Source organism: Castor canadensis, chromosome 3, assembly GCF_047511655.1.
Source record: "Castor canadensis chromosome 3, mCasCan1.hap1v2, whole genome shotgun sequence".
NCBI lineage: Eukaryota > Metazoa > Chordata > Mammalia > Rodentia > Castoridae > Castor > Castor canadensis.
This window is the reverse complement of record NC_133388.1, coordinates 66,214,120-66,239,063: the sequence shown is the minus strand read 5'-3', so window position 1 is coordinate 66,239,063 and position 24,944 is coordinate 66,214,120. Positions and strand designations below refer to the sequence as shown.

Genomic DNA, 24,944 nt, shown 5'->3' with positions numbered 1-24,944 from the left:
TTACGAAACAAAGTGTTAGGTAAATAATATACATAATATATATGATGTCTTAGAAACTGAAAGAGTTTGGTAAATACTTAATTTATTGACTGATGTTTTTCCAGATGGAAGATATTTTAAAAAGGATACAGTCCCTAGAAGATAAATCAGAATCTCTCAAATCACAAGTAGCTGAAGTAAGTTGAATTAGTCTAATAGGTCTGTCGCTTTTGAAAATTATTGAAACTTTATTTTTATTATGAAGGAATAAAGTACTGTATTAGGATTTGAGATAAAGGGGATCTTAGATGTGTATTTTTTACTTGAGGCACTTCAGAAAAGTTTATTTTTCACTAAATAAGTATTATTTTTTAGCAGTACTGGAGTTTGAACTCAGGGCTTCAAGCTTGTGAGACAGGTATTCTCTTGCTTGAGACAAGCTTCCAGCCTGAATAAGTATTTATTAAGCTATTGCTATACACTGAATACTATTGAAAGTGTGTCACTTAACACTGAGACAAAAAACCCCTCATGAAGTTTAAAGGGGAGACACAGAATAAGTAGTTAACAAAATTTGCTGCATAGGATATAAAAGAGGTTAGACTCTGAATCTCTATCGGTCTTTTTTTTTACTATACCATTTTGCCTTTGCTATTAATATTGGCATGATTTTGCATTTGCTTAAATTCATTGTTCTAGGGAGAATGTGTAGAGATGTTAACTGTGTAGAGTTATGTTAAATTAATTGTATAAATGCAATTTTTTTTTTGTTTTACTTAGGCTAAAACAACCTTGAGGATATTTCAAATCAATGAAGAACGACTTACAATAGCAATAAAAGATACTGTGAATGAAAATTCCCAGCTTCAGGAGAGCCAGAAAAAGGTTTGTACTCTGTAGGACTCCTCGCCTTGTGAACATAAAGTATAACTCTTCTGGGCAAGTTCACGAACCATGTATGGAGTCATGTCATGAGTAGGTTTTTCGTAGAGAGCACACGAGCAGGACAATGTCTCGTGCATTCTTAGGTGTTTCATTTGTATAGGATTATAAAAGTGCGTACTTCTGGACCTTCTTTTCCCAGGAATGAAGAAAGCCAGGGCATTCAAGATTTTTGTAATCACAGCAAATAGCTTTTAGTACCAACTTCTCAAAACCAGACTGAAGAAGATGTGCAGGGATACCAAAGAGGGTTATTGAAGTTACCAATTTGGGACCTAAAGAAAGAAGGAGTTTTATCTTCTCACTTGGCAGGCCAAGTAAAGGGTTTAGCTTCTTTCACATTATTATAGTTCTCTAAATATTCTATTTAAACCACATGATATACCGGATTATACAGTCTCTTAGCCAACATTTTCTTTTCTTATGGTTAATAATTGTTTTGTTTCCTGTAATATCTATCTGTAATTCATCTGTATACTCTCTTCTAAAGATGTAAATGTCTTATTCATGCTTTCATATACTTTAGTTAATCTATTAACTTCATTTTTTTTTCTTGAACCAGTTTTCTTGGGAGCTTCACTACTCTTGGTCTAATATGAATTTATCATAGGCTTCTGTTGTTCTGAGACTTTACCTCCATCTCCTCCTGAAGAATCCTCTTGTCTTTTCTGTGCCGGATCTTCTGTTTCTTGTATCTAAGACTTCTGCTTTTGTGGTGATTTTTTTTTTTTTTTTTTTGGTGGTGCTGGAGTTTGAATTCAGGGATTTGTACTTTCAAAGCAGAAGCTCTATTGGTTCCAGTCCATTTTGCTTTGGGAGTTTGGAACTGGGTTCTCATGAACTGTTTGCTTGAGCTGGCCTCAAACTGTGATCCTCCTAATCTCAGCCTTCGAAGTAGCTACAATTAGAGGTATGAGCCACCAGTGCCTGTTTTATGGTGAATTCTTTTTTTTTTTTTTTTTTTTTGAGTTTAAGGAAAGAATATATTTAAAGCACATAAACAAACAAAAAGGTATTATTATATAATAAAAAAAGTAACAGTTTATGTAAGTACCTAAGCATGTGCTTACATCTAAAGAAAAAAGGTAACATTGGTATGTACATATATATATTTGACAAGTGTGCATTAAAGAATTCTCTAATGTAAAACATTTAAATGTGGAGAATACTTTTTTTAAGATACAGAAAACAATTGTTAGGATAGGCCTACCCACAATCCTCATAAAAATATGCTTGCAAAGATAAGATATGCTTTCTCAGATGTACAGAAGTTGCGAAATTGTTAATCTTGGATACTGCCTCCCACTTTTGCATTGTTTGAGTCAGCACTGGTATGAAGTCTAAAGTACAGTGAATTCTTTTTATTAGCTTTCTGAGAAAGAGGTACAGGAGGTAATTTTTTTTAGAACTTGCATGCCTGAAAATGTCTTGTTTTATTGGTATTTTTGTTAAATACTATTTGTGTTGCAATTTTTTTTCCATAAAGTTTTGACAATAGCTGGATGCTGGTGGCTCACGCCTGCAATCCTGGCTATTCAGGAGGCAGACGTCAGGAGGACCGCACTTAGAAGCCAACCCGGACAAATAGTTTGGGAGACCCTATCTCAAAAAAGCCCATCACCAAAAAAGGGCTGGTGGAGTGGCTCAAGGTGAAGTACCTGAGTTCAAACCCCAGTACCCCCAACCCCCCCAAAATTAACATTATTGTTCCATATTCTTTCTATTACTGCTTTTGAGAAGTCAAATGCTGTACAGATTATGGAACTTTTTTTGTTATCTGCTCTTTTCTTCTTTGGAAGCTTTAATGCTTTTCATTGTTTTCATTTCTCTGAAATTACATGATGATGTGTCTTGGTGTCTTTTTTCAGACACTGTGTTTGAAACAGTCTAGAAACTCCTCTTCAGTTCTGGGAAATTTGCTGTAATTATTTCTTGCAGTTTTTGGGATAATTTATTCAATAATTATTTGAAAATGCCTCCTGTTTTATTTTTTATTTATTTGTTTTTTAATTTTTTATTCATTTATTCACATGTGCATACATTGTTTGGGCCATTTCTCCCCCCTGCTCCCTGTCCCCTCCCTCTCCCTCCCACCTCCCCTCGCTTCCAGGCAGAACCTGTTGAAAATGGCTTCTGTTTTAAATCTGTATGAAGCTTTTACTTTTTCCCTGTTACTTTTTTGGTTTGATTATGCCTTTTTGTTTGTTTGTTTCTTTCATGGATACAGTGTTTTGTCTTTCATGGATACAGTGTTTTGTCTTGCTTTTTGATATTGAAAGTTTTTTTGAAGTGTTTTTCAGTTCCCTATGTTGCCAAATTTCCTTTGAGTACTTTCATTTTCCATTTTGGCCTATGTCTTACCTAAACGGTTCTCTTTTTAGGTATTTGGTGATGCATGGTTGTATGCTCATTTAATTGTGAAGCTGTCCAAAGCCAGTGAAGTTCCTTGTGTGTCAGTCACGGGCTTTTCTATAGGGTAATCTGGCTATGGTGTTTTTAATTATAGTATCCCTAGTTGTTGGTACCTGAAAACTGTTTCCATAGGAACAAGTCCTTTTTAGTTCCCATTTGGGAGGTGTTAACCTGTTTGTCAGTAGTCTTGTAGCTCAGTGAGGTGAGGAGTGCTGGTATCTCACTCTATACTAAGTCATCTCCCACTTAAGAATTCATATTTTTAATATGTTACTCTCATTTTTACCTGGGCCAAATGTCCCAGAGTCTCAGGTTCCATATTTCCAAAGAATAACTCTGATTTTACAGTGTGTGTGCATGTGTGTGTAAAAGAGGTAGAGATTGATGAGAGAAAGAGAAAGAAAAAAAATGTTTGAATATGTATCTACTAGAAGAGCACTGGAGGCGTCCTAACTGCCTTTTGTACAGACTTTTAGCCTTTATTTCCTCCATCCTCCTGGTACTAATGTCTTCAATCATGCCTTCTTGGGTTATAGCAAACCCATTTGCTTTTTGGTCTTTCCTATCTTCTGACTTTAGATTTTGGCTAGGGCCAAAATCTGGTCTGTCTGTCTAGTCTCTTTCCACTTTCTACTTGTACAGCTACTTTTTGACTCATCTCCTATTTTTTCTTTTGGTCGTTTGTACCTTTCTAAAATTAATTGTACAAAATAATGCCTTTTAGGGCGGAGTGGGTGGTAAGGGAGGGGGCGGGGGCAGGGGGGAGAAATGAACCAAGCCTTGTATGCACATATGAATAATAAAAGAAAAATGAAAAAAAAAATAATGCCTTTTAAAAAGGTCTATTTTGTTATCTTAGCAGATTTCAGAAGAAAGTGGTGGTAAATCCTGTGTTAAATTTGCCACACGAATCATAAGTGGCCTTTTCTGTTTTGAAGCAATTTCTCTTATTCCTTATAGCTGCTGCCATCCAACTCCCTTTTAATCACCAAAGTTTTTTAACACAGACTATTCTGTGTTTATAGTCCTGTATTTCTTTCTAATTCACTTCTCTAACCTTTTAAGACTTTGTGCTCTGTACTCAGTCTCTTTAGTGAAACATTACAGTCCAGCTGACCAACAAATCAAATTTGTTTTTACTTGTCAACCTCATCTGATTCTGTCATATGTGTATGATAGGAAATATGCTAGGAAGCTATAATTCTGCAGAGAAATTCATTGATTTCTGTTTAATAGTGTTTTGATTTTTGATGGTACTGAGGTTTGAACTCAGGACTTCACAGTTTCTAGGCAGGAGCTCTATTGCTTGGATCATATCTCCAGCCCTTTTTCCTCTGGTTATTTTTTGTTATTGTTGTTATTTTTTATAGCTTTTTGTGGCATTGGTGTGTTATTTTTTGTGGTATTGATGTTTGAACTCAGGGTTTTGCACTTCCTAGGCAGTTACTCTTATGCTTGAGTCATGCCTCTGGCCCTGTTTTGCTCTGCTATTTTTGAGATAGGGTCTCACTTTTTGCCCAGGCTGGCCTTGAACCATGAGCCTCCCTCCTATTTTAGGCTTTCTGCTGTAGCTTAGATGACAGGTGCTCTCCATATACCAGGTTGTTTCCATTGAGATGGGTTCTCGTAAACTTTTTTCTCCGTGTTGACCTAGAATCGAGATCCTCTTGATCTTAGCCTCCTATGTAGCATGGGATGGCAACCCCCCCTCCCCAGCTGTTGGTTGAGTTGGTCTCTTGCAAACTTTTTGCCTGGGTTAGCTTTGAGCCACAGTCCCCACAATCTCACCCTCCCAAGTAGCTAGGATTATAAGTGTGAGCCACCGGCACCAGGCTTGATAAAATAGAGTTTTAAAGACATCAAATAAATTCAGACTTTTCTTTCATATATTTGGGCTGTTTCTTTTATGAATTGTCTGCTCAAATCACTTTTTTTTCTTATTGGTTTCTAAGAACCCTTTGCATGCTAAGGTTAACTCTTGCTATGTGTTACAAGAATATTTTCTTTCTAGTTATTTTAAATTTTGATTTAATCTTTTGTAATGTGGGGGTGGAGTGGGTGGTAAGGGAGGGGGTGGGGGCAGGGGGGAGAAATGAACCAAGCCTTGTATGCACATATGAATAATAAAAGAAAAATGAAAAAAAAATCTTTTGTAATGATAACTTCCTTTTAAAGGGAAATCCCCTTCCTTTTAAAGTATTATAGGTAGTAGAATATTGTTTATGCAGAATTAGATTTGTCCTAAATCAATGGTATTCTTAAAGGTTAATTACCTTCAGTACAAAATTACAGTGATTTAAAACTCTAAATTTTTTTTTTCATTTTTCTTTTATTATTCATATGTGCATACAAGGCTTGGTTCATTTCTCCCCCCTGCCCCCACCCCCTCCCTTACCACCCACTCCGCCCCCTCCCTCTCCCCCCCCAATACCCAGCAGAAACTGTTTTGCCCTTATTTCTAATTTTGTTATAGAGAGAGTATAAGTAATAATAGGAAGGAACAAGGGAAAACTCTAAATTTTAATGCAAGTAAGATATGGCATGTTATATGGGATACAAGGATGGTAAGAAATGACCAAATCTAATAGATAAATCTGTGTCAGAAAATCTTGTATTTGATATAAATTTATTTTGTAAATCAATCGATGAATGTTTAAGTGTCTGTTATTTTACACTACTCCTATTTGTAAGTTCTTTGAAAATTTGAGCCATGTCTGCTTTTCTTTTTTAAGTAGGAGCACTGCCTTCATGATATCTCACAGTGACACATCCAAGCACGTTAATAAGTGCATGTACACCTAAGAGTGATGAGCTGCATTTCTCTGTTATTGTTTCCATTTTAGCTCTTACAAGAAACTGAAGTATGGAAAGAAAAAGTGAGTGAACTTAATAAACAGAAAATGATACTCGAAGATTCCAAAATGCATGCAGAACAAGTTCTAAATGATAAAGAGAATCATATCAAGGTAAGTGGCTCTTCTGTGAAATTGAAAAACTTTTCTTTTCACAAGCTTTTATTTTTATTGTATATTTGGCCAGGTTTTCAAATTGTTCTTGAAGATTTATAGATTTGTAGCATATGGATCAATGTGTGTCATTTTTTTTTTTTTGGTCTCTTTGGTACTTTAGCCTAGGTATTTAATAAAGAAAGAAAAAAATAGTGATTTTTTTTTTTTTTTACCTCTTCTTGAGAAATTGGGTAGATAGTTAAGGTTATATGTATTGACTGAGTATTTCAGTATCTTGATTTGGGGATGTCATATACTTTCACAGCAATGAAGACTTTTTTTTTTTCCGTGGTATTGGAGTTTGACCTCAGGGTCTTGTACTTGCTATGCCAGCACTCTCCCTTTGAGCCACACTGCCAGTCCTTTTTTGCTTTAGTTATTTTTCAGGTAGGGTCTCAAATTTTTGCCTGGGGAAAAATCCTTCTAATCCCACATACCTGGGACCACAGGCTGAACTACCATACCCAGTTTATTTGTTGAGATGGAGTCTGGCTAACTTTTTGCCTGGACTGGCATTGCACCACTATCTTCTTGATTTCTGCCTCCTGAGTAGTTGGGATTACAGGCATGAGCCACCACACCGGACCAAGATGGAAGACTTTTTAAAAAATAAACTTTAGTGCAACTTGGCTCTAATTATAGAAATAAAATAGCTGATATTGCTGGGTTGAGATTTTCCTTCTCCATTTCCTCCCTACCTCAACCCCCTTTTCTGCATATTCTTTTAAATCTCATGCTTTTCAACTATAGGTACTCAAGTGTGACATTCTGTAATCTCAGTAAAATGTATGTTGTCATATTAAAAGCTTTACATTTATGCTGGCTATATTGCTATTAAGCATGCTCTCAATATTCTAACTTTTATAGTGTTATTCATAATTTGTCATACAGTTGACCTCTGTATCTATAGGTTCTGCCTTTGTGGATTTAACCAGCCAGACAACATTACAAAAAAACAAAACTGCATCCACACTGCACATGTGTAGACTTCTTTCCTTGTCATTGTTCCCTAAACAATACAGTATAACAGCTATTTACAGAGCATGTACATTAGATATTATAAATAATCTAGAGATGATTTAAAATATATGGGGGATGCATGTGGGTTTTATGCAAAAACTATACCATTTTTTATAAGGGACTTCAGCATCCATGAATTTTGCAGTGGTGGTGGGAGGGGTTCTGGAGATAATCCCCTGTGGATACCAGGGGATGACTGTACATTCCCCTCCCCTAAATTTACTCTACTTAAAGAGCTTGGAATTCTTCGAAACAGAACAATAATGAGCTGTAAGCCCCAAGACTGCTCAAAGCTATAGATCTTGTTATTTGTTTTTGGAGCCCCAAAGTAAGGAAGAGATTGAAGGGTGAAAACTGTAGAGCAGGGTAGAGTTTTAGATGTCAAGTGTTATTGACAGTCACTATCTATATTGCTAGGAAATCTTTCATATGTGTGTGTGTGTGTGTATACACTTTTTTCTTTTGGCAGTACTAGTTTGAAACTAGAGCCTCACAATTGCTAGGCTGGATCTCTACCACTTGAGTCACAACTCTAGCACTAGAATATTTTTCTTTACTCAAGAAAACTAAGGAAGTACTTTTAGAAAACTTCTAATATTCTCATTTAAATTCTTTTTATAGTGTCTTATTCTTTATCTCAATTGAACTTCTCAGCTAGTTTATTTGAGTAAGTTAAGTAAAAATTTATGATCTGTTTTCCTACATCATATGTCTGCTTGCAGATTTGATATCAGACAAAAATTACTCCCATGTTAATGGCCACTTTTATTTGTGGCATGTGAGAAATGTCATATAAGAAAATATTTTACTACTTGTCATGTATTTATCAAGAGTAGGCCATTGTCATAAGTTGTATTTAGGAATAACTGGTTTTGGTTTTTATCTTGAAGGGTTTGTCAGTAACTGTTACAGTTTCAATGACTATTTACATATCTTAATAAGAGGTGGAAAAGAAGAGCTCATATGCTATTACTCATGTGGATTGACTTTTAGACTACTATTGTACATTCCTAAATTGTAAAATCATTAGCATACAGCATTACCTTTGTCTTTGTTTCTCCCCTTTGCTAACTGTCAAGTCTCTGACTGAACAATTGCTAAAGATGAAAGATTGGGCTGCCGTGCTTGGAGAAGACATGACAGATGATGGTAACTTGGATTTGGAAATGAAGAGTGAAGCAGAAAATGGTGCTCACTTAGGTATTAAGTCATGACTCATCCTCTTTTGCTAAAATGGTGACTAGCTATTCTATTTCTTTTTTGTTCCCCATGTGCACCATGTTCTTTGTACGCTTGTACTTGGCATATTCTGTCCATCTGTCTGAAACACTCTGTCCTTCTCTGACCATCCCAGATAGTTTAGCTTTGGCTAATACTGCCTTTTCAGTAAACATACACCTCTTTAGACAGACTTATGGCCTCCTTGTCCTCGTTTTCTTTATGTATTATACATATCTTCAATACAACAATTTTCAAAATCACATCATACTCATTTTAATGTCTGCTTTTCCCTCTGTTGTAAGTTACTCATATGAATGGGTGACTGGTTTCAAAAACAGGTGTTACATAGATCAGTAATTCATGATACACCTTTTGCTCTAATCAGCTGATTTACTCTTGGCCATCTCAATTGTTACTGCTATTGCTGTAACAATTGTGTCTGGAGTTAGCAAAGTTTAGGTTTACTGTAGCCACTCAGTTGTGTTCTCAAACCAGTTCCTTTGACTTGTTAAAAAGAAACCCTTTTTATTTTGGAAAAAATACACATTAATAATAGTGTAGAGAGGTCCCATGTACCCTTCACCTAGTTTCCTATAATTTATCTTTAAAGTGCTCTCTTTTCTGTCTTCCCTGACCCACTATATAAACAATACATTTATTAAGGAGGAAAAGGCTTGATTTTTTTAAAGAAATTCTTTCATAGTATTAATGTGTTGGAAGAAAATTGCATTCCCCAAGTAAACATATACAGGAGTTGTCCCTTATCCACAGAGCACAGTTCCCAAGCTCCACAGTGGATCCTGAAGCTGCACTTAGAATAGAAATGAACTCTTATCTATACTGCATTTTTTTCCTGTACCTATATACTTATGATAAAGTTTAATTTATAAATCAGGCACAATAAGAGACTCAGAACAACAATAAAATAGCATACTTATCACAATATACTGTAATAAAAGTTATAGGAATGTGGCTTCTTTTGCTTGCGATGCTGAAGCAGGTAATGTGATAACTGAGATGGCTACTACGTGACATATACAACTGGACACAGGGATAATACTTGTGTCAGCAGAAAGGAGCAGGACAGCATGAGTTTTTATCATGCTACTCAGAATGGCTAGTGATTTAAAACTTATGAGTTGTTTATGGAATTTTCCACTTAATATTTTCTTTTTTTTAGTAAAAGTAACAGTAAAATTTATTAAGGGAAGAACAGGGGGGAGAAGAGAAAGAGAGAAGCATTTCATGTTCCCCATGTAGGAAATAGGAGCAAAGACTCCCAGTTAATGTTTTTTTTTATTGTTTTTACATTTACTCATGTGTATACATTGTTTGGGGCACCTCCCCTCTCCCCCACTTAATATTTTCTGACTACTTATATAACTAGAAATCACAGAAAGTGCAACCACAGACAAGAGGAGACTGTTTACAGTTGCAGTTGTATTTTTTCACTTGTACTTCATCATGTAAGCAATAATTTTTTCTACTAGAGAGAATTCATATTTGTTTAATGTTTCAGTTACAATTCCACTTGTGTATTGGATGCTGTAAGAATACAAGAATAGTTAAGATTGTGGTCTGTTTTTAGGTGAATGCTTGATCCTTGTTATAACTATTCTTGTAGTTAATGTTGAAGAATCTTTTAAAATATCATACTTTCAGCACTTCTGTTGTTTAGCTTCCTGGGAATAGGTCCAAGGCCAATCTGTCTTATACTAAATTCTTTATTGCAGCAAGAGACATTATAAGGCTACAATCATTTGGATGTCTGTTTTAGTATTGTACTGTTTTCCCAAATAATTATGCTTTTATTGTTCATTACAGATGATCAGCCAAAAGGAGCTCTGAAGAAACTGATTTATGCTGCTAAGGTCTGCATTATTACATAAAGAATATGGAGGAAGAGATAGAGCTTGTCCTTAGAAACTATTATTTTTTTCCCTTTTTTTTTTATTTTATTGTTCATATGTGCCTTAGAAACTATTTTAAAAGTCCATTTTATTGTTCCCATATAAGTATATTTAAGAAGTGATCAGAATTTTCTGCATCGTTTTTCACCTTTTATATTAACTTTAGAAATTCACATAATTATTTAGAATTTATTAAAATAAAAAATTTCAAATTCTGCACTCATTTCTTCAGATAAAGGAATGTACTTAAAATGTTCAGTATATTTTATGCTTCCCCTTGGTACATTCTTTTTCTTCTGGTCTTAGTATTTTTTTTTTTTTTCTTTTTTTTTGCAGTTTAAACTCAGGGCTTCATGTTTGCTAGGCAGCTGTTCTACAATTTAAGCCACTTCACCAGCCCTGGTCTTAATATTTTCTTATTCCTACAGCTTCATACCATATTTGAGAAGCAAATACTAGCTTTATTTTCTCCTGGTTTATTCCTCTTTGTTCCACATGAGTAGGGGTATCCTGTTCTTTGCTGATCCATGTAAAGTCTTGGAAATGAAATTTGAAAGGCTGCTTGTGTTGAATGAAATGTAGATAGAATGGAAACAGCAGGGACTTTATTCCTGTTCTTAACTGTGATGGGTCTTCTGGCTTTCGACTTGGAAACTGCATTTGTGGTTTCTACACTCTAGTTGATGATTTCATCATAGATTCAGAACAGTTGGGGGATGTATCGAGGTAGGGTTGTGTGTGTGTGTGCAAGCACGTGTGTGTTTGTCTTTTCCTTTATATAACTGATTATTGCTTTTTTTATATTTCCATTCTTTAAAGTTAAATGCTTCTTTGGAAGCCTTAGAAGAAGAAAGAAACCAAATTTATACTCAATTATCTGAAGTAGATAAAACAAAGGAAGACCTTACAGGTAAGGTTTTTCTAAATAAATCTTTTAGAAAAAGAACTTACTAGATCACTTTTGAGAATATTTAGTTTCATTGCTTTTTTTTTCCCCTACTTTTGCTTTTACTGGCTATTTTTGAAAAATGAGTCCTGAGTTTCGTTGCTCTTACTGGTAAAGCCATCTCAGTTTCTTTTATATTTATGGGAAATTAAAATAATGAAATAATTGTGAAAACATGTAAAATCATGAATTACAGTGTTATATGTTTGGTATGGCTTTACTTTTAAAATATTTTTGGCAGCGGTAGGGCTTGAATTCAGGGCCTCACGCTTGCTGGGCAGGTGCTCTACCACTTGAGCCACTCTGCTAGCTCCTTGGTATAGTTTTAGATGTTAAAAAATATCTAGCCAGTTGAAACTGTATTAAAATTTTTTGTTAATTGCAAAATTGATCTTCAGTAGTGGTATTAGTTGCAGTATATTTTGCTTCTTTTATATGTAAATATACATTGTTAATAGAACACATAGGAGTGATATTAGACCTGTAGAAATAAAGTTTTTCTTTTCATTGAAATCATTTCTGTATTTTTATTGATAGTGTTTGTATCTTGAAAAAATAAATAAATTCTTTCTATTGTGTTTGGGATTTTTTGAAGTTGGTATAGACATTTTGTAAATAAGATTCATATGTTTATATCAGAAAACAATTTATATGTAACTACAAGAAGAGAAATGAGGTTTGGAAAACAATTGGTGCACTGGTCATAAAAAAAATTCATAATTTTGTTGAAGGATAGGAAGGTAAAACAGATCCTGTCCAGGGGTGGGTACCAGTGGTAGGAGGGAGGGTAAACAGAGAGGTTAAGGGAGGGTTTATATGATCCATGTACTTGTAGAACAGTGAAACCTATTGAAATTGTTCTAAGAAGGAGGGAGAGGGGAGATGAGGAAGAATGAGGGGTGAACCTAATTAAAATATATTGTATGCACATGTAAATGTCACAATGAATCCCCCCTTACAACTAATAATAGACTAATAAAAAAATGGAAAGACAGCATAATGATAGAGCCTACAGACACAGAAAAGAATTCATTATTATTTAGACTTGTTCATTTTCATTTTTATATGTGATTTTTTTTGCAGTTATATATAGCTATTTATAGTAAAAAACACTTTTAAACCATTGGATATGGAGGTTACTAATTTGTCAGTGTTCTGCTTACATGATTGTGGTATGAGGGTTATTACTAGACTTTGAAAAGACATAATTCTAACTTTTAAAAGATCTTACTATATGTAATCCTATATAGTACTAAATGCCATGGGTGAGTCACAGAAGAAATGGGTATGAACTCTGCTCTCAAAGAAGCTGCATTTTAATATATATTGATATATTTCTAAATTTGAATAGAAAATGTCATTCTATCAAGGAATTTGCTCACCTGTTACCCCATCTTTTCATAGAATTTCTTGGCAAATCTTTATTTTTTCATAGTCTAATATTGGAGAATGCATATCTGCTTGTACTATTCTTCTAAATCTTTCTTTTTACAATGAGTGATAAAAATAAATTTATAATTGATCTATTTATAGCATTATTCATCATTTGGAAGTAAGGAGTGTTGAACTGTAATATCTTCCTTTAAAACTCCATTTTTGCAGTCTTCTTGAGAACTTCAGGGCTTTTAGCTCCCTTAGAAAATTGAAGATTTTAGGAATCCTATAAATAGTATAATAAAAAGTTAAAACAATAGAGATAGTTCCTCAGTTAAACTACTAAAAAGCATTTGGGTAGACAAAATTCCTTACAGATTTTGTTGCAGAAAAGTTGTTGCAGAAAGTTTAGCTTGTTATTATTTTTAGTAATTTTTATCTTACTGAAATGCTAATATACAACTCAGAATATTTACTCCTTTAATTATGGCTTTTCAAAAATTTCTTTAGAGCATATTAAAGCTCTCCAGACTAAACAAGCTTCTCTGCAGTCAGAAAATGCAGAGTTAGAAAGTGAGAATCAAAAGCTTCACCAGAAACTTAAAGTAATGACTGAACTATATCAAGAAAATGAAATGAAACTCCACAGGTAAGAAAAATTGTTTTCATAACTCCATTGGATGGCAAGTAACATAGCTTTAAAACTATATTTTACATCCAGAATGGAGGCTAAGCAAAAAGTATTTTAAAAAAAATAAAATTATATGTTACATATTCAGCATTTGTGATTCTTACTCATTCTTAGCTTATGATTGGATTATGTTTTATCAGTTCATTTTCAGGAGAATTATTTCATCCTGAAACACTTTTCTTCAAGGAAACAAATGTAAATGATGTTAGAAGCTAACTCACAAAATCATCTTTTACTTCTAGTGACTAGTCAGCAGATTCTCGTTGAACTTGCTAATATTGGCAGGCTGGATCAGGAAATCTGAGTGATTATTTTCAAGTGACCTGCCCGTTCATTTCCCGTACATGGGTTGTTCCTGCACAAGTGTTCCTTGGCTCAGTTAATGGCAGTGTCGTTGCCTAGGGTAGCTGCTCAAGCCATCCTGTATCTTCTCTTTTTTACATCCCATATTCGGTCTATCATCAGATCTCATCCGTTTTCCTCAGTTTGAATCTGAGCACTTTTTACCGCTGTCCAATACTACTAGTGTGGTCCAAGCCATTATTGCCCAGTACCTGGTTCATTACAGTAGCCTTGTGAGTAGTCTTCCTCTTTCTACCCTTAACCTCCTGCCCTGTGTTTTCTCTAAAATAAGGATGATTCTTAAAACATAAATCGTGTGTATTATCCCTTTTCTGCTTGGAACCCCTAAGACCTTTGTATCACACTCAAAATTTAATCTGAAGCTTTTATCTTGGCCTAAAAGAGTTTACAGCCTCTGACCCATGGCTACCTCTTTAATTTTAGCTTGATTATTTTAATTTTCCCTTACTACCCTCTACAGATTTTTAATGTGTCAAGCACATCTGTATCTTAAGGCCTTTTGTACTTGTTCCTTTTACCTGGAATGGTGGTCCCCCTGCATATTTGCAGAACCCAGTCCTTCATTTCATTTGGGTCTAGGTTCAAATGCTGAAGAATGCTATCCTAACTAAAATAATACCTGCCACTCTGTCCCCTCTATCTTGCTTTACTTTTCTTTATAGCCCTTATCATCCTCTGAGAATTGATTTAAAAAAAAAATATTTCCCGTGTTAAATTTAAACCATGAGAGAATTTCTTTCTTTTTGGGGGGGGGGGGGTGCAGGGAGAGAACTTCTTTATTTTCTTGTATATACTCCCAGTGCCTATGTGAGGCAAATAATAGTAGGTGTTCAATAAATATTTTTTGACTATATGAGTAAACACGTTTAGTGCATTTATATATTGGAGTGCATGTGTGCTTATATAAGCTGCTACCTAAGTGTATTGATACACGGAAGACCTTTGAGATATCTGTCTGGAGACTGTAGATTTTCAAATATATTTATAGCATTATTTTTTATCGTAAAGGACATTAACATGTAATAGATTTTTATTCCCGTTTAGGAGCTTAATGAAAGTCATTTTTTCAATCCTCATTCTTCGAAGATTCTGTATGTGTAGGTGTGCTCACTTAATCAAATTTTTTGTAACCCCAGAGTAAGTTCTTGGGCATTCATAGAGATTCTTGGAACTATGAAAACTTTAAGTTGCCCAATGTGAGCCTTCCCAGGTGAGGTTGAACAAGGCAGTACTCTATCATCTTATTTCAGTTCTCATTCTGTAAACAGGTGTCCTTTTCACAGCTATTTAGTGCCTTATCGTTCACCTTTTTATGCCTTTTGTTGGTAATTTCACTGTTTAAAGTGGTCCCCAAGCATGGTGCTGACATGCTGTCTAGTGTTTTCTGAGTATATGGAGAATATACGTGTCAGAGAAACTTTGGTTAAGCATGGCTTATGATGTTGGTTTTAAGTTCAGTGTCAGTGCATCAACAGCATATGTTAAATAAGGTGTCTTCATCTAGAAACACACCTGAAACAAAGTTGTGTATTGAGTGATTAAGAAGCGTTTAGATCAGAGGCTAACAGGATCCCCAGCCTATTACCCTTGGGAATAATGATCCAGTATTTGCTAATTTAGGATTTGTGGTGGTTTTATAGGTCATAACTAGTACAGATAACAAGGTCTACTCTACTTGAAAACTGGTAAAGAACATCAATGTTCTGTTGAGATAAGGATGTTGGGTGGTTGGGTAGACGCATTCACTGACAACTGCTATACCTCACTCATACTTTGGATCAAATTCAGTATTGAAAACTTGCCGTTCATCATGGACCTTGGGCCATTTGGAACTGCTCAGACTTTGAAAGAGAAATAAGCTTGACTAAATAGAGAAGTAATAGTGTAACCTTTGGGTTTTAGTCAGTAACCCTAGAAAGAAGCCATTGATTCTTTTTAGGTTAGAATGAAGGATTATAGAAATAGATTTTGGACATAAAAGGAATTATTTGAGGGAAAAATTACTTCTGAGTGTATGTTTGGAACAAAAAATATTGAAGTTGATTATGGACTTTTAATGAGGATGTTTAAAATTTCAAAGAAAAATTGTTTTATTATCAATTTTCAAGGCTAGAATGAGAAAGTAAATAGTATTCTACCAGGCTGTGCTTTCACATTGTAAATTAATTCATTTGTTTGAAATGTTTGGCATCCCCAAAAGGTTATATGTTCTATTCTTAAACTGTTCACTACTCAGATTCAGAGAATTATACCAGTGGTTGTTCTTTAGACTAAAGTATAGAGAGCTGATAGAACCAGAAGAATGTTAGGTTTAAATCTTGCCTGCATGTGGTATAATGTAGGTTCAGTCTTCTACAGGTTGGCTTGATATTTTTCACAATTGATATATTACATTGATAGTACTTTTTCAAGCTTACTATTGGAGAGAAGTGAAATGGTAAAACCTAAGAGTTCAGTGTGTTGCTCTGAATGTGTGAAGTAAAGGGTGTATGAAGTAAAGGCCTATTATTGGGTTTCATTTCACAGGGTAATTTCTATTTCTAATAGGCCCACTCAAAGGGGAGGAGGCACACAGACCTTACCTCTCAACAGGAATCTCAAAAATCTTTTATTTCACACAGTGTTTAAAAACACTTCTCTTTCTTACCTATGCCTATTACACTTTTATGACTTTCTTAAGGAGATGTGTTGTTTTTTTTTTATAATACTTATGTAAAGATTGACCTAGGGGAATTCTTTCTAAGCTATCAATATGAAGTGTGTAGAATATAAAATACTTAAACCATAGTGACACACTTGGGAGGCAGAGGCAAGAGGATTGAGAGTTTGAGACCAGCCTGAGCTACATAGTGAGATCCTGTCTTAAAAAATTGTTTTTAGTTTTGCTCTGCAGTATTTCTTTAGTAGTTTGTAATGTTCCTCCCCAAAGGTCATTGAGGAGAGGAGACATCCATTTAGGACTCTATGCATGTTTTCCTGTGGTGGTCAATAAATATTTCTTGAGAGACTTTTATTATTAACAATACCAAGTAAAACAACATGGGTATAGAGTATAAGAGTCAAAACTTGTGAGTCCTATGCTTTGGTCCAGTTATAGCATGTGCCACATAATAACATGTTGTCAACTGTGGACCACACAATATAATGGTCTCAAGATTATGTCATCTAGTGATACTGTAGCCATCACCCTGTGATGTTCTCATAATGACAGTGATTCATTTGCCTAGTGATTCATTTCTCAGGACCCATCCCTGTTGTTAAGCAACGTATGATTGTATTTAGTTTCTCTCTGCTTCATTTTCATTTTTGTAAAATAGGAATAATAACAGTACCCTTCTTGTAGAGCCATTGTGGTAATTAAATAACACATGTAAAAGCCTTAGGGCAGTTTTTGTCACACACTAATGGCTCAGTAAGTTACTTGTTATGAAAAGAACTAAGAGGGTTGGAAATGTGGCTGTCAAGGGTAAAATGCAGGCCTCTGAGTTCAAGCCCCAGTACCACTAAAAAGAAAAAAAAGAACTAGTAGTAGTAAGTAGGACTAGTACTGCACGAATATTATGTGTTTTGAGTTTATTCTATTGTAATTATAAGGCATGAAAGCCTAATAACTTACTTTCAACCACCAATTTAAAAATTGTTGAAACAGTTTATTATCAGTGACTTCTTGTCTCACAAATGTAATGCACAGGAAAGCTTAATAAATATAGTCATGATAGTTTTTATTAATATTTACCTTCTGTAATCTTATCTTTATGATAAATCAATATAGAAAACCCTTGATATTATTATAGTAGTAATATTGAATTGAACATGAATTTATAATATTAAATTCTACACCAGGAATATTTACACAGGTGCTTTTTATCTTTCTTGCATGTGATGTTTGTAGTTATTTTATGGGGAGCACCAGTTTTGGTACAGTTAAAAAGCTGTGATTGCTTATATATGTTCCATGTATTTTTTTAAATTTTATTATTCATATGTGCATACAAGGCACATACATGTTCCATGTATTAAAAGATATAAAACACTTTCTGTTTTAAGGAAACTAACAGTAGAGGAAAATTACCGGCTTGATAAAGAGGAGAAACTTTCCAAAACAGATGAAAAAATCAACTGTGCAGCTGAGGAGCTGAAGACATATAGGTATTAAATACTGGTTGTTTTTTTTTTGGGGGGGGAGGTTATCTAAAAACTCAATATTAGACAACAATAGTAAAGCAGTCAAAAGTAAATTATTATTTCATTACTTTTCATTCAGATTGCTGCAGTTCTTCATTATACAGAAAACATACAAAGGAGGGCTGGGGTTGCAGGTAGAGTCCTACCAGTGTGTGCAAGGCCCAGGGTTCCTTCCCCAGCACTGTACCAACAAAAAAGAGAGGAAGTGTTTTTAGGATGTGTCATTTTTATATCTCTCTGTTGAATATAGACAATCCTGTTTTATGTTAGTATCAAGAAATGTATGAATAGACATTAATTTCAAAATCTTTCCCTTTTGGTTCAAATGTTAATGAATTCAATAAGTGTGCTACAAAAGAAAAGTGAGCCACAATTAGCATTCTGAATAAGTGTTTGTAAGATTATAGGTCTAGTTTTTGGTTCATTCATCACTGGATCCAAGGAAATAATAGAAAATCTGAATTAAAAAAAAAAAAAGGAAGATAAAACAGTACCCTGAATACTGGGAATCCTCATTTTACCTTAGGAAGAATAAACTTACTTTTAATCCAAAAGAAGGAATTATACATGAAATAGAACTCCCTACATGGTATTAACTTTTAAAGTGAATTTATTAAAAAAATTTTTAGTAGAGAGTATTTGTATGCTATCATTTCCTTTTACATATTAATACCATACTACAATAATAATTTGTTCCATATAGAAAGCGAGCTAAAGATCTTGAAGAAGAACTGGAGAGAACCATTCAGTCTTACCAAGGGCAGGTATGTGTGTGTCTGTGTGTAATTTAAAACAATTTTGAATTGTCTGAATTGATATAGAAGTATAACTGTTCGAGCAGTTGTATACCTCTCTTGTGATGTTTAATGTTGCTGTGGAACATTTCTAGGGAGCCAAAGATTGTGAGATTAAAAAAAATCTTATTTAAAACCTGCTTTTTGGGACTAGGGATTACATCACATAAATAAACATGTCTGCATTGGGATTCTCATAACCAGTCAGGCTAGTTATCTCTTATTTGAAAACTCTTGTGGTAGATTATTACATAGCAATTTACTAGCAAAATTTTTTATTTTTTTTACATTAAATTTTTGTTTTAAAAGTATGATAGAGTGAAAATTTGGTTTAAAAATGTTGCTTACTGACTCTTCACAGATGCTTGGGGTATTGTGAGTGTATGGTTTGTACACTCGCTTTTAGTGATAGATATCAGTGGTTTTTACTTAAGAAAAATATTGTTAGTTTTTAACTTACTTTCTTTTTCAGATCATTTCCCATGAGAAAAAAGCACATGATAATTGGGTAAGTTTAAATTTTCTTAAGGCTCTTTTCTCAAATTCCCTTAAGCAGAAGGTACACTGGTCATTTAAATTAGGTGAAAATAGAGATAGCATTTAAGAAATCACTTTCTATTAATTTTGCCAGTGGTAAAATTAAGTTAAAAATTCAGATCATGTAGGGAGATACTAAAAAGTAAGCATCAATATCTCTTTGATTTATCTGTACTTTTGGGATGTATTTAGACATAAAAGTGCATACACATGTCGAGAGGAATCCTTTTGTATCCTACTGTTTATAACTTGGTTTCTTCATTTAATGTACCTTAGACATTTTTCTGTGAATGCTCCATACTTTGTGAAAACCTTTTTTATCTGATGAACATGAGTTTTTTTTTTTTTTTACCTTCATGACTGTAGTTTCAGTTACTTTCTCCATTTAGCATTTCTGTGCTTCATCCTTTTCAATCCTTTTTTTAAATCATTTTTTCCTTTGAACTAATGTAGTACTTTGTTTTTGTGTGTCATGTGGCAACCATTATGTTCTTTGTTTTTATTTTTTGAGACAGAATCTCACTGTGTAGCTCAGGTTGGTTTCAAATTCTCCATCCTCCCCTCAGTCTCCTGAGGGATTACAGGTGTGCTCCATTAAGCCCAACTCTTGTATATTCCTGTGGTCTTTGTTCTTACCACAAGAGTTAAACTCTAAGGCAGGACTGTTTCTTTTCCTTTAATACCTGCACCTATTAGAGTGCTTTGTATATTAGAAGTATATGATATTTGAATATAGTGTTTTAGAGTTCAGTGTGGTCAGTAAACTGAATTTTTTTTAACCTAGTCATTCATTATGAGTTTTTCAAATGTCTGTAATCATTTATCATCAACTCATTTTATACATATTTTTGTAGTATGTCTTTTATGTTGATAGCTTAGTTTTTGTATCTTAAACTTGAGTTACAGTGTTATACTGTATTGAAAACACTTAGAAGATTCTTCATCATTAACAGTTAAATGAATTGTTATACTTTACAAAATAAAATTGGTATTGTAACATTCTTTTTTGTTAGTTCAAAATTGATAATGTGATTATGTATTGGAAAAATATTTACATATAGCATCTTTTTTTTTTTTTTTTTGCATCACTGGGGTTTGAACTCAGGGCCTCATGTTTGCTAGGCAGGCACTTTTACCACTTGAGCCACTTCACCAGCCCTATAGCATCTTTTTTGATAGTGCATTCTAAGTCTATTTAAGCCATGCTTTCAGTGAATGTTTGCATAATTTACTTGTTGGCCAGTTAAACTAAATTTTAATGCATAGTTCACAATTTTAAGTGAAAGTAAATTTTGTGGTAGAGTTCCTTTTACCTGGAAAGGGTTATGACTATAGGCTAAATTAACCTTTGTTTAAGCTTTGTCTGCCTTTGTTTGGTAAATTTAGCGGATTGCATTAGTTGGTCAGTGTAATGTCTCACACTGCTGCATCCAATCTCTAGAGCCCACAGAACCACTGGGAAGCAGGTGGTATATTGTATAAGCCCATCTTTTGCCAGCAACTTTTTGTTAGCATTGTATGTTTTTGGTATTTATTGTAAGTATAAACCAGGCATGGCAGGCACACACCTGTAATCCCAGAACTTGAGTGGCTAAGGCAGAAGGATCATGAGTCAAGGCCAGCCTCAGCTACAAAGCAAGACCTTCTCCCATCCAAGTACTAACCAGGCCCGACCCTGCTTAGCTTCCGAGATCAGACGAGATCGGGCGCGTTCAGGAAAGCAAGACCTTCTCAACAACAACAAAAATAAGCATAAACTTTGCTTCATACACACACACACACACACACACCCACACACACACACTTTGAGACTTTAAAAAAAATCAAAAAAGAGTATCAAAAAATAAACCAGGCATAGTAATACACACTTGTAATCCCATCACTCCAGGCAAAGGCAGAAGGGTCACAAGTTCAAGACCATTCTGGGTTTTATAGTGAGACCCTGTCTCATTAAACAAATCATAATTGGAAGAATCACAGTTTGTTCAAGCCTGGGCAAAAAGCTAGTGCATTTTAGCAAATAAGCTGGTCATGGTGGTATGTGCCTGTAATCTCAGCTGTATGGCAGGCATAGGTGGGAAGATTGTGGTGTGAGGCTGGCCCTTGGCAAAAAACATAAGACCTTATTCAAAAGATAACTAAAGAGAAAAAAAAAAAAAAAAAGGCTGGAGCCATGGCTCAAGTGTAGAGTGTTTGCCTAATAAATGCAAGGCTCTGAGTTTAAACTGTCCCCCCACCAGTATTGCAAACCTTCCTCCTCCTCCCAGTTAAACAAAGGTAAATGACATAGAGGGATGACATCTGTACTTTACTCTGTACTTAACAGATGTGCAGTACACATTGACTATTTTAACCATTTAAAAAAAGAACCATACTGGCATGCTGCGAAGCTGTGTCAGTAGACCTTTATAGTTTCTCAATGTGATAATGGCGTTAGTCCAGACCTTTTTGTAGCCAGTGCTGCCATGCACAGTGACTGGGAGTCTCTGTTGCCATGGCTGTAGCTTGTGTACTCTCACACAGCTCTCAAAGTGTTATCCCAGTGTGAGATAATGCTAGTCTGTGACCCACCTTGGTAGTAACATTTGTGTTAATCCCAGCCCAGGCTCATGCCTCCCACTTACATGGAACTCATTCCCTTTTTGAGTAATTCCATAGATTTTGAACTGTTTTAAATCAAGTTTACTGACATGGATGTAGACTTAAATGACTGTGATATTTATATGCCTTCATTGTGATATTTACACTGCTCTTTCATTTTAAGTTTATGAGCATATTTTAAAAATGTATTTTCTTTAAGTTGGCAGCTCGTACTGCTGAAAGAACCCTCACTGATTTAAGGAAAGAAAATGCTTACCACAGACAAAAGTAAGTGTCGAAGTGAGAACTTAACATTAGTTATTACTTTGTTATTTATATTAATTAGGTAATATTTTATAAGGATAAATAAGAAAATCTATAGAGAGCTCAGTATATCGTGAAATATTGTAGTTTCACTGGCTGTGACTAGTTTATTGTTATGATTTTCTGTTTAAAATATTTGACTTAGAAAGATCACTGAAGTGGCACTTGAAGGAAACTATTAACATATTCTTCTGTAAAAGTGTATCTTAAAAAAAATTGGGGGGCTGGCAGAATGGCTCAAGTGGTAGAGCACCTGCCTAGCAAGAGTGTGAGGCCCTGAGTTCAAACTCCAGTACCTTAAAAAAATTTTTTTTAAACCAGTGTACGTGACAGGATGTAAAAAAGGAAAAGAAAGAGAAAAGATGAATCTCTCTGACATAGTGATGCTCAGAGTATCAGCATTTCTTTATGGCTAAGTAGATAGAATAAATGTTATTATCTCTCTTATCCCTTCGTTTTGTTGTATTAGGTGGAATTGTTGTAAAATAACAAAAGAGAGAAAGTGTAGAATAAAAGAGAGAGTAAATGCTTTTCTATGAGGACTATAACAGACTTCTGGGAACGTAATAGTCTCTTGCCAGATTATACTATTAACATTATCGAATACTAGTTTTAGTCTTCTTGCCAGTTTTTTACTTGCAGAAATTAAAATCAGATGACTGTTTTATTTCAGGTCTGATAGTCAAGAACTAGAAATTAAATGCCTTTAAAATGTCATATTTTGAAGATAAAAAGTTTAAGAATGAGTTCGTAGGATGTTAATGGGATTGCTAGTTGTATGCTAGGATTAGAATCAGATGGGTCACAGTACAGTGGGAAGCATACATATCCAAGAGCCAGAAATGGCTGTGCTTCAATCCCGCCATTTCTTTTAGAACAAATCCCACCTCAGTTTCCTTAGTTGTAAAATGATAGACTTGAATTAGTTGACATTGGAGGGCTTTTCCACTTCAAAAATTTGGATTCTGTGATACAGTACTCATTGTAGCTAGTTTTGAAGAACAAAAAAAAACCAATCCCAAAAATCAACATGAAAAACTGGTTACCTCTAAATAAGTAGTGGGAAATATAGGAGGTGTTTTCATCAGAATAATTTTATTTTATTTATTTATTTTTTTTTTTAAGAAATAGAGGGAAGGGGTCCTGTGTGTTCCTGAGCAGGAGGGAGTCCCAGAGTTCCACTCATTTGGCTAGACAGCCCCTACCATGTGTGTGTTCTCATCAGCAGGGTGGGAAGGGAGAGAGATGTCCACAGAACTCCTGGTGATATGGCAAAACTACTACCTCTTCCTGTCCCTCAATACATACCTCCCCTCTCCCCTCTGCTTTGAAACTCAGGACTGATGGGGATGCTGGCCTTGGCTCTTCTTTGTGATAGGCAGCACAAGGAGCCTGGAACAGCCAGGCTCTTTGCATCCAGGACTCTTGCCCCTTGCGTCTCTATGTGTTTCATTTCCATCAGAATAATTTTAGATCTGTTTCTCTTATGCAGATATTGAACGTGGGTGCTTTTCTTGGTTGAGTGACTTAGCTTTTCTTTTCTTTTTTGCAGATTAACCGAAACAGAGTTTAAATTTGAACTTTTAGAAAAAGATCCTTACGCACTTGATGTTCCAAATACAGCATTTGGCAGAGGTAGTGTTTTTATTTAAAATAAATGTTACATACATATAAATTACATATACAGAAAATACAGTTTGTACCAGTGTAAATTAACACTATTATTTATATAAATATTTTAGGTTTAGAAGTCATTATTTTATTCTAAGCTCACTCACCATCTCCCAAGCTTCTGGGTTTTGTTTTCCTAGCGATAGTGACAATTACCAGTATCTCCCTTTTTAAGTGGGATTTTGTAAATTAATGTATGTTTAGTATTGTGAGTTCCTTCAAAAGCTGTATTTAGCACTTTAGGAAGGTGGTCATTAACTATTTTGGGGGAATGATGAGAAGGTATTTAAGTGAAATGGCATTGTGACTATTTACATATTAACTGTAGTTTGAAATTTGCTTAAATTATAAAATAAAATTAAAATAGTTTTTTTAATTATTTAAAGTTATAAACTTAAAAGGTGGGGAAAATTTAGTAATCTGGGTCTTGATTGCTATAATTTCCCCAAGGGGGACCAGTTCTTTGTAAAATGTGTTTAATAAGTTCATTTATTATAGAGTTAGCATTTTTCATGATCTCAGACTACTCCAGAGTTTTTAAAGTTTTCAAAATAATTTTGGTTGAATTGGAATTAAGCTCCAGTAATACTGAAGGTAAATCTCTCTAGGTAGACTATAACTTTAATATCCCTTGGAAAATTATAAAACTCACTTGCGAGAGTCAACTAATTAAAATTAGTCTATTAAGATTATTATGAGTTCCAATTAGTAACACAGTTTGGAATGGAGGAGACTGTACAGAAGGCCCCATGCAGAAGTCTCCAGGAAGATAAATAATGCTTTGATCTTTTGTCATAACTGATTTGAATATTATCACAGCTATACTTTACAAGATTTATCATGTTTAAAAAGTATTATTTTGGTGTTAAGCTTGTATTTTGTTGTTGACTTTTGACCTTTGGAAGCATAAGCAAAGTTTGGTTAAGTTTGTTATGTGTCTTTTGGTTATATGGAATTTAGAGAAAGTGATTTATTTGACGCATTAGC

At 34.5% G+C, this 24,944-nt stretch overlaps 1 protein-coding gene across 11 annotated transcripts in view; it reads left to right on the top strand.

The window, feature by feature from the left end:
* Mia2 (MIA SH3 domain ER export factor 2) overlaps nt 1-24,944 on the top strand; it is a 93,609-nt gene that overhangs the window by 46,578 nt on the left and 22,087 nt on the right. For all 11 annotated transcript variants that reach the window (XM_074068094.1, XM_074068091.1, XM_074068093.1 and 8 more), the window contains 12 exons: nt 105-176; nt 760-864; nt 6,177-6,299; nt 8,441-8,561; nt 10,407-10,453; nt 11,312-11,402; nt 13,323-13,461; nt 17,914-18,015; nt 18,755-18,815; nt 19,318-19,353; nt 22,183-22,250; nt 23,839-23,921. In XM_074068094.1, the coding sequence (XP_073924195.1) occupies nt 105-176; nt 760-864; nt 6,177-6,299; nt 8,441-8,561; nt 10,407-10,453; nt 11,312-11,402; nt 13,323-13,461; nt 17,914-18,015; nt 18,755-18,815; nt 19,318-19,353; nt 22,183-22,250; nt 23,839-23,921 (1,048 nt within the window). The remainder of the gene's footprint in view (nt 1-104; nt 177-759; nt 865-6,176; nt 6,300-8,440; nt 8,562-10,406; nt 10,454-11,311; nt 11,403-13,322; nt 13,462-17,913; nt 18,016-18,754; nt 18,816-19,317; nt 19,354-22,182; nt 22,251-23,838; nt 23,922-24,944) is intronic.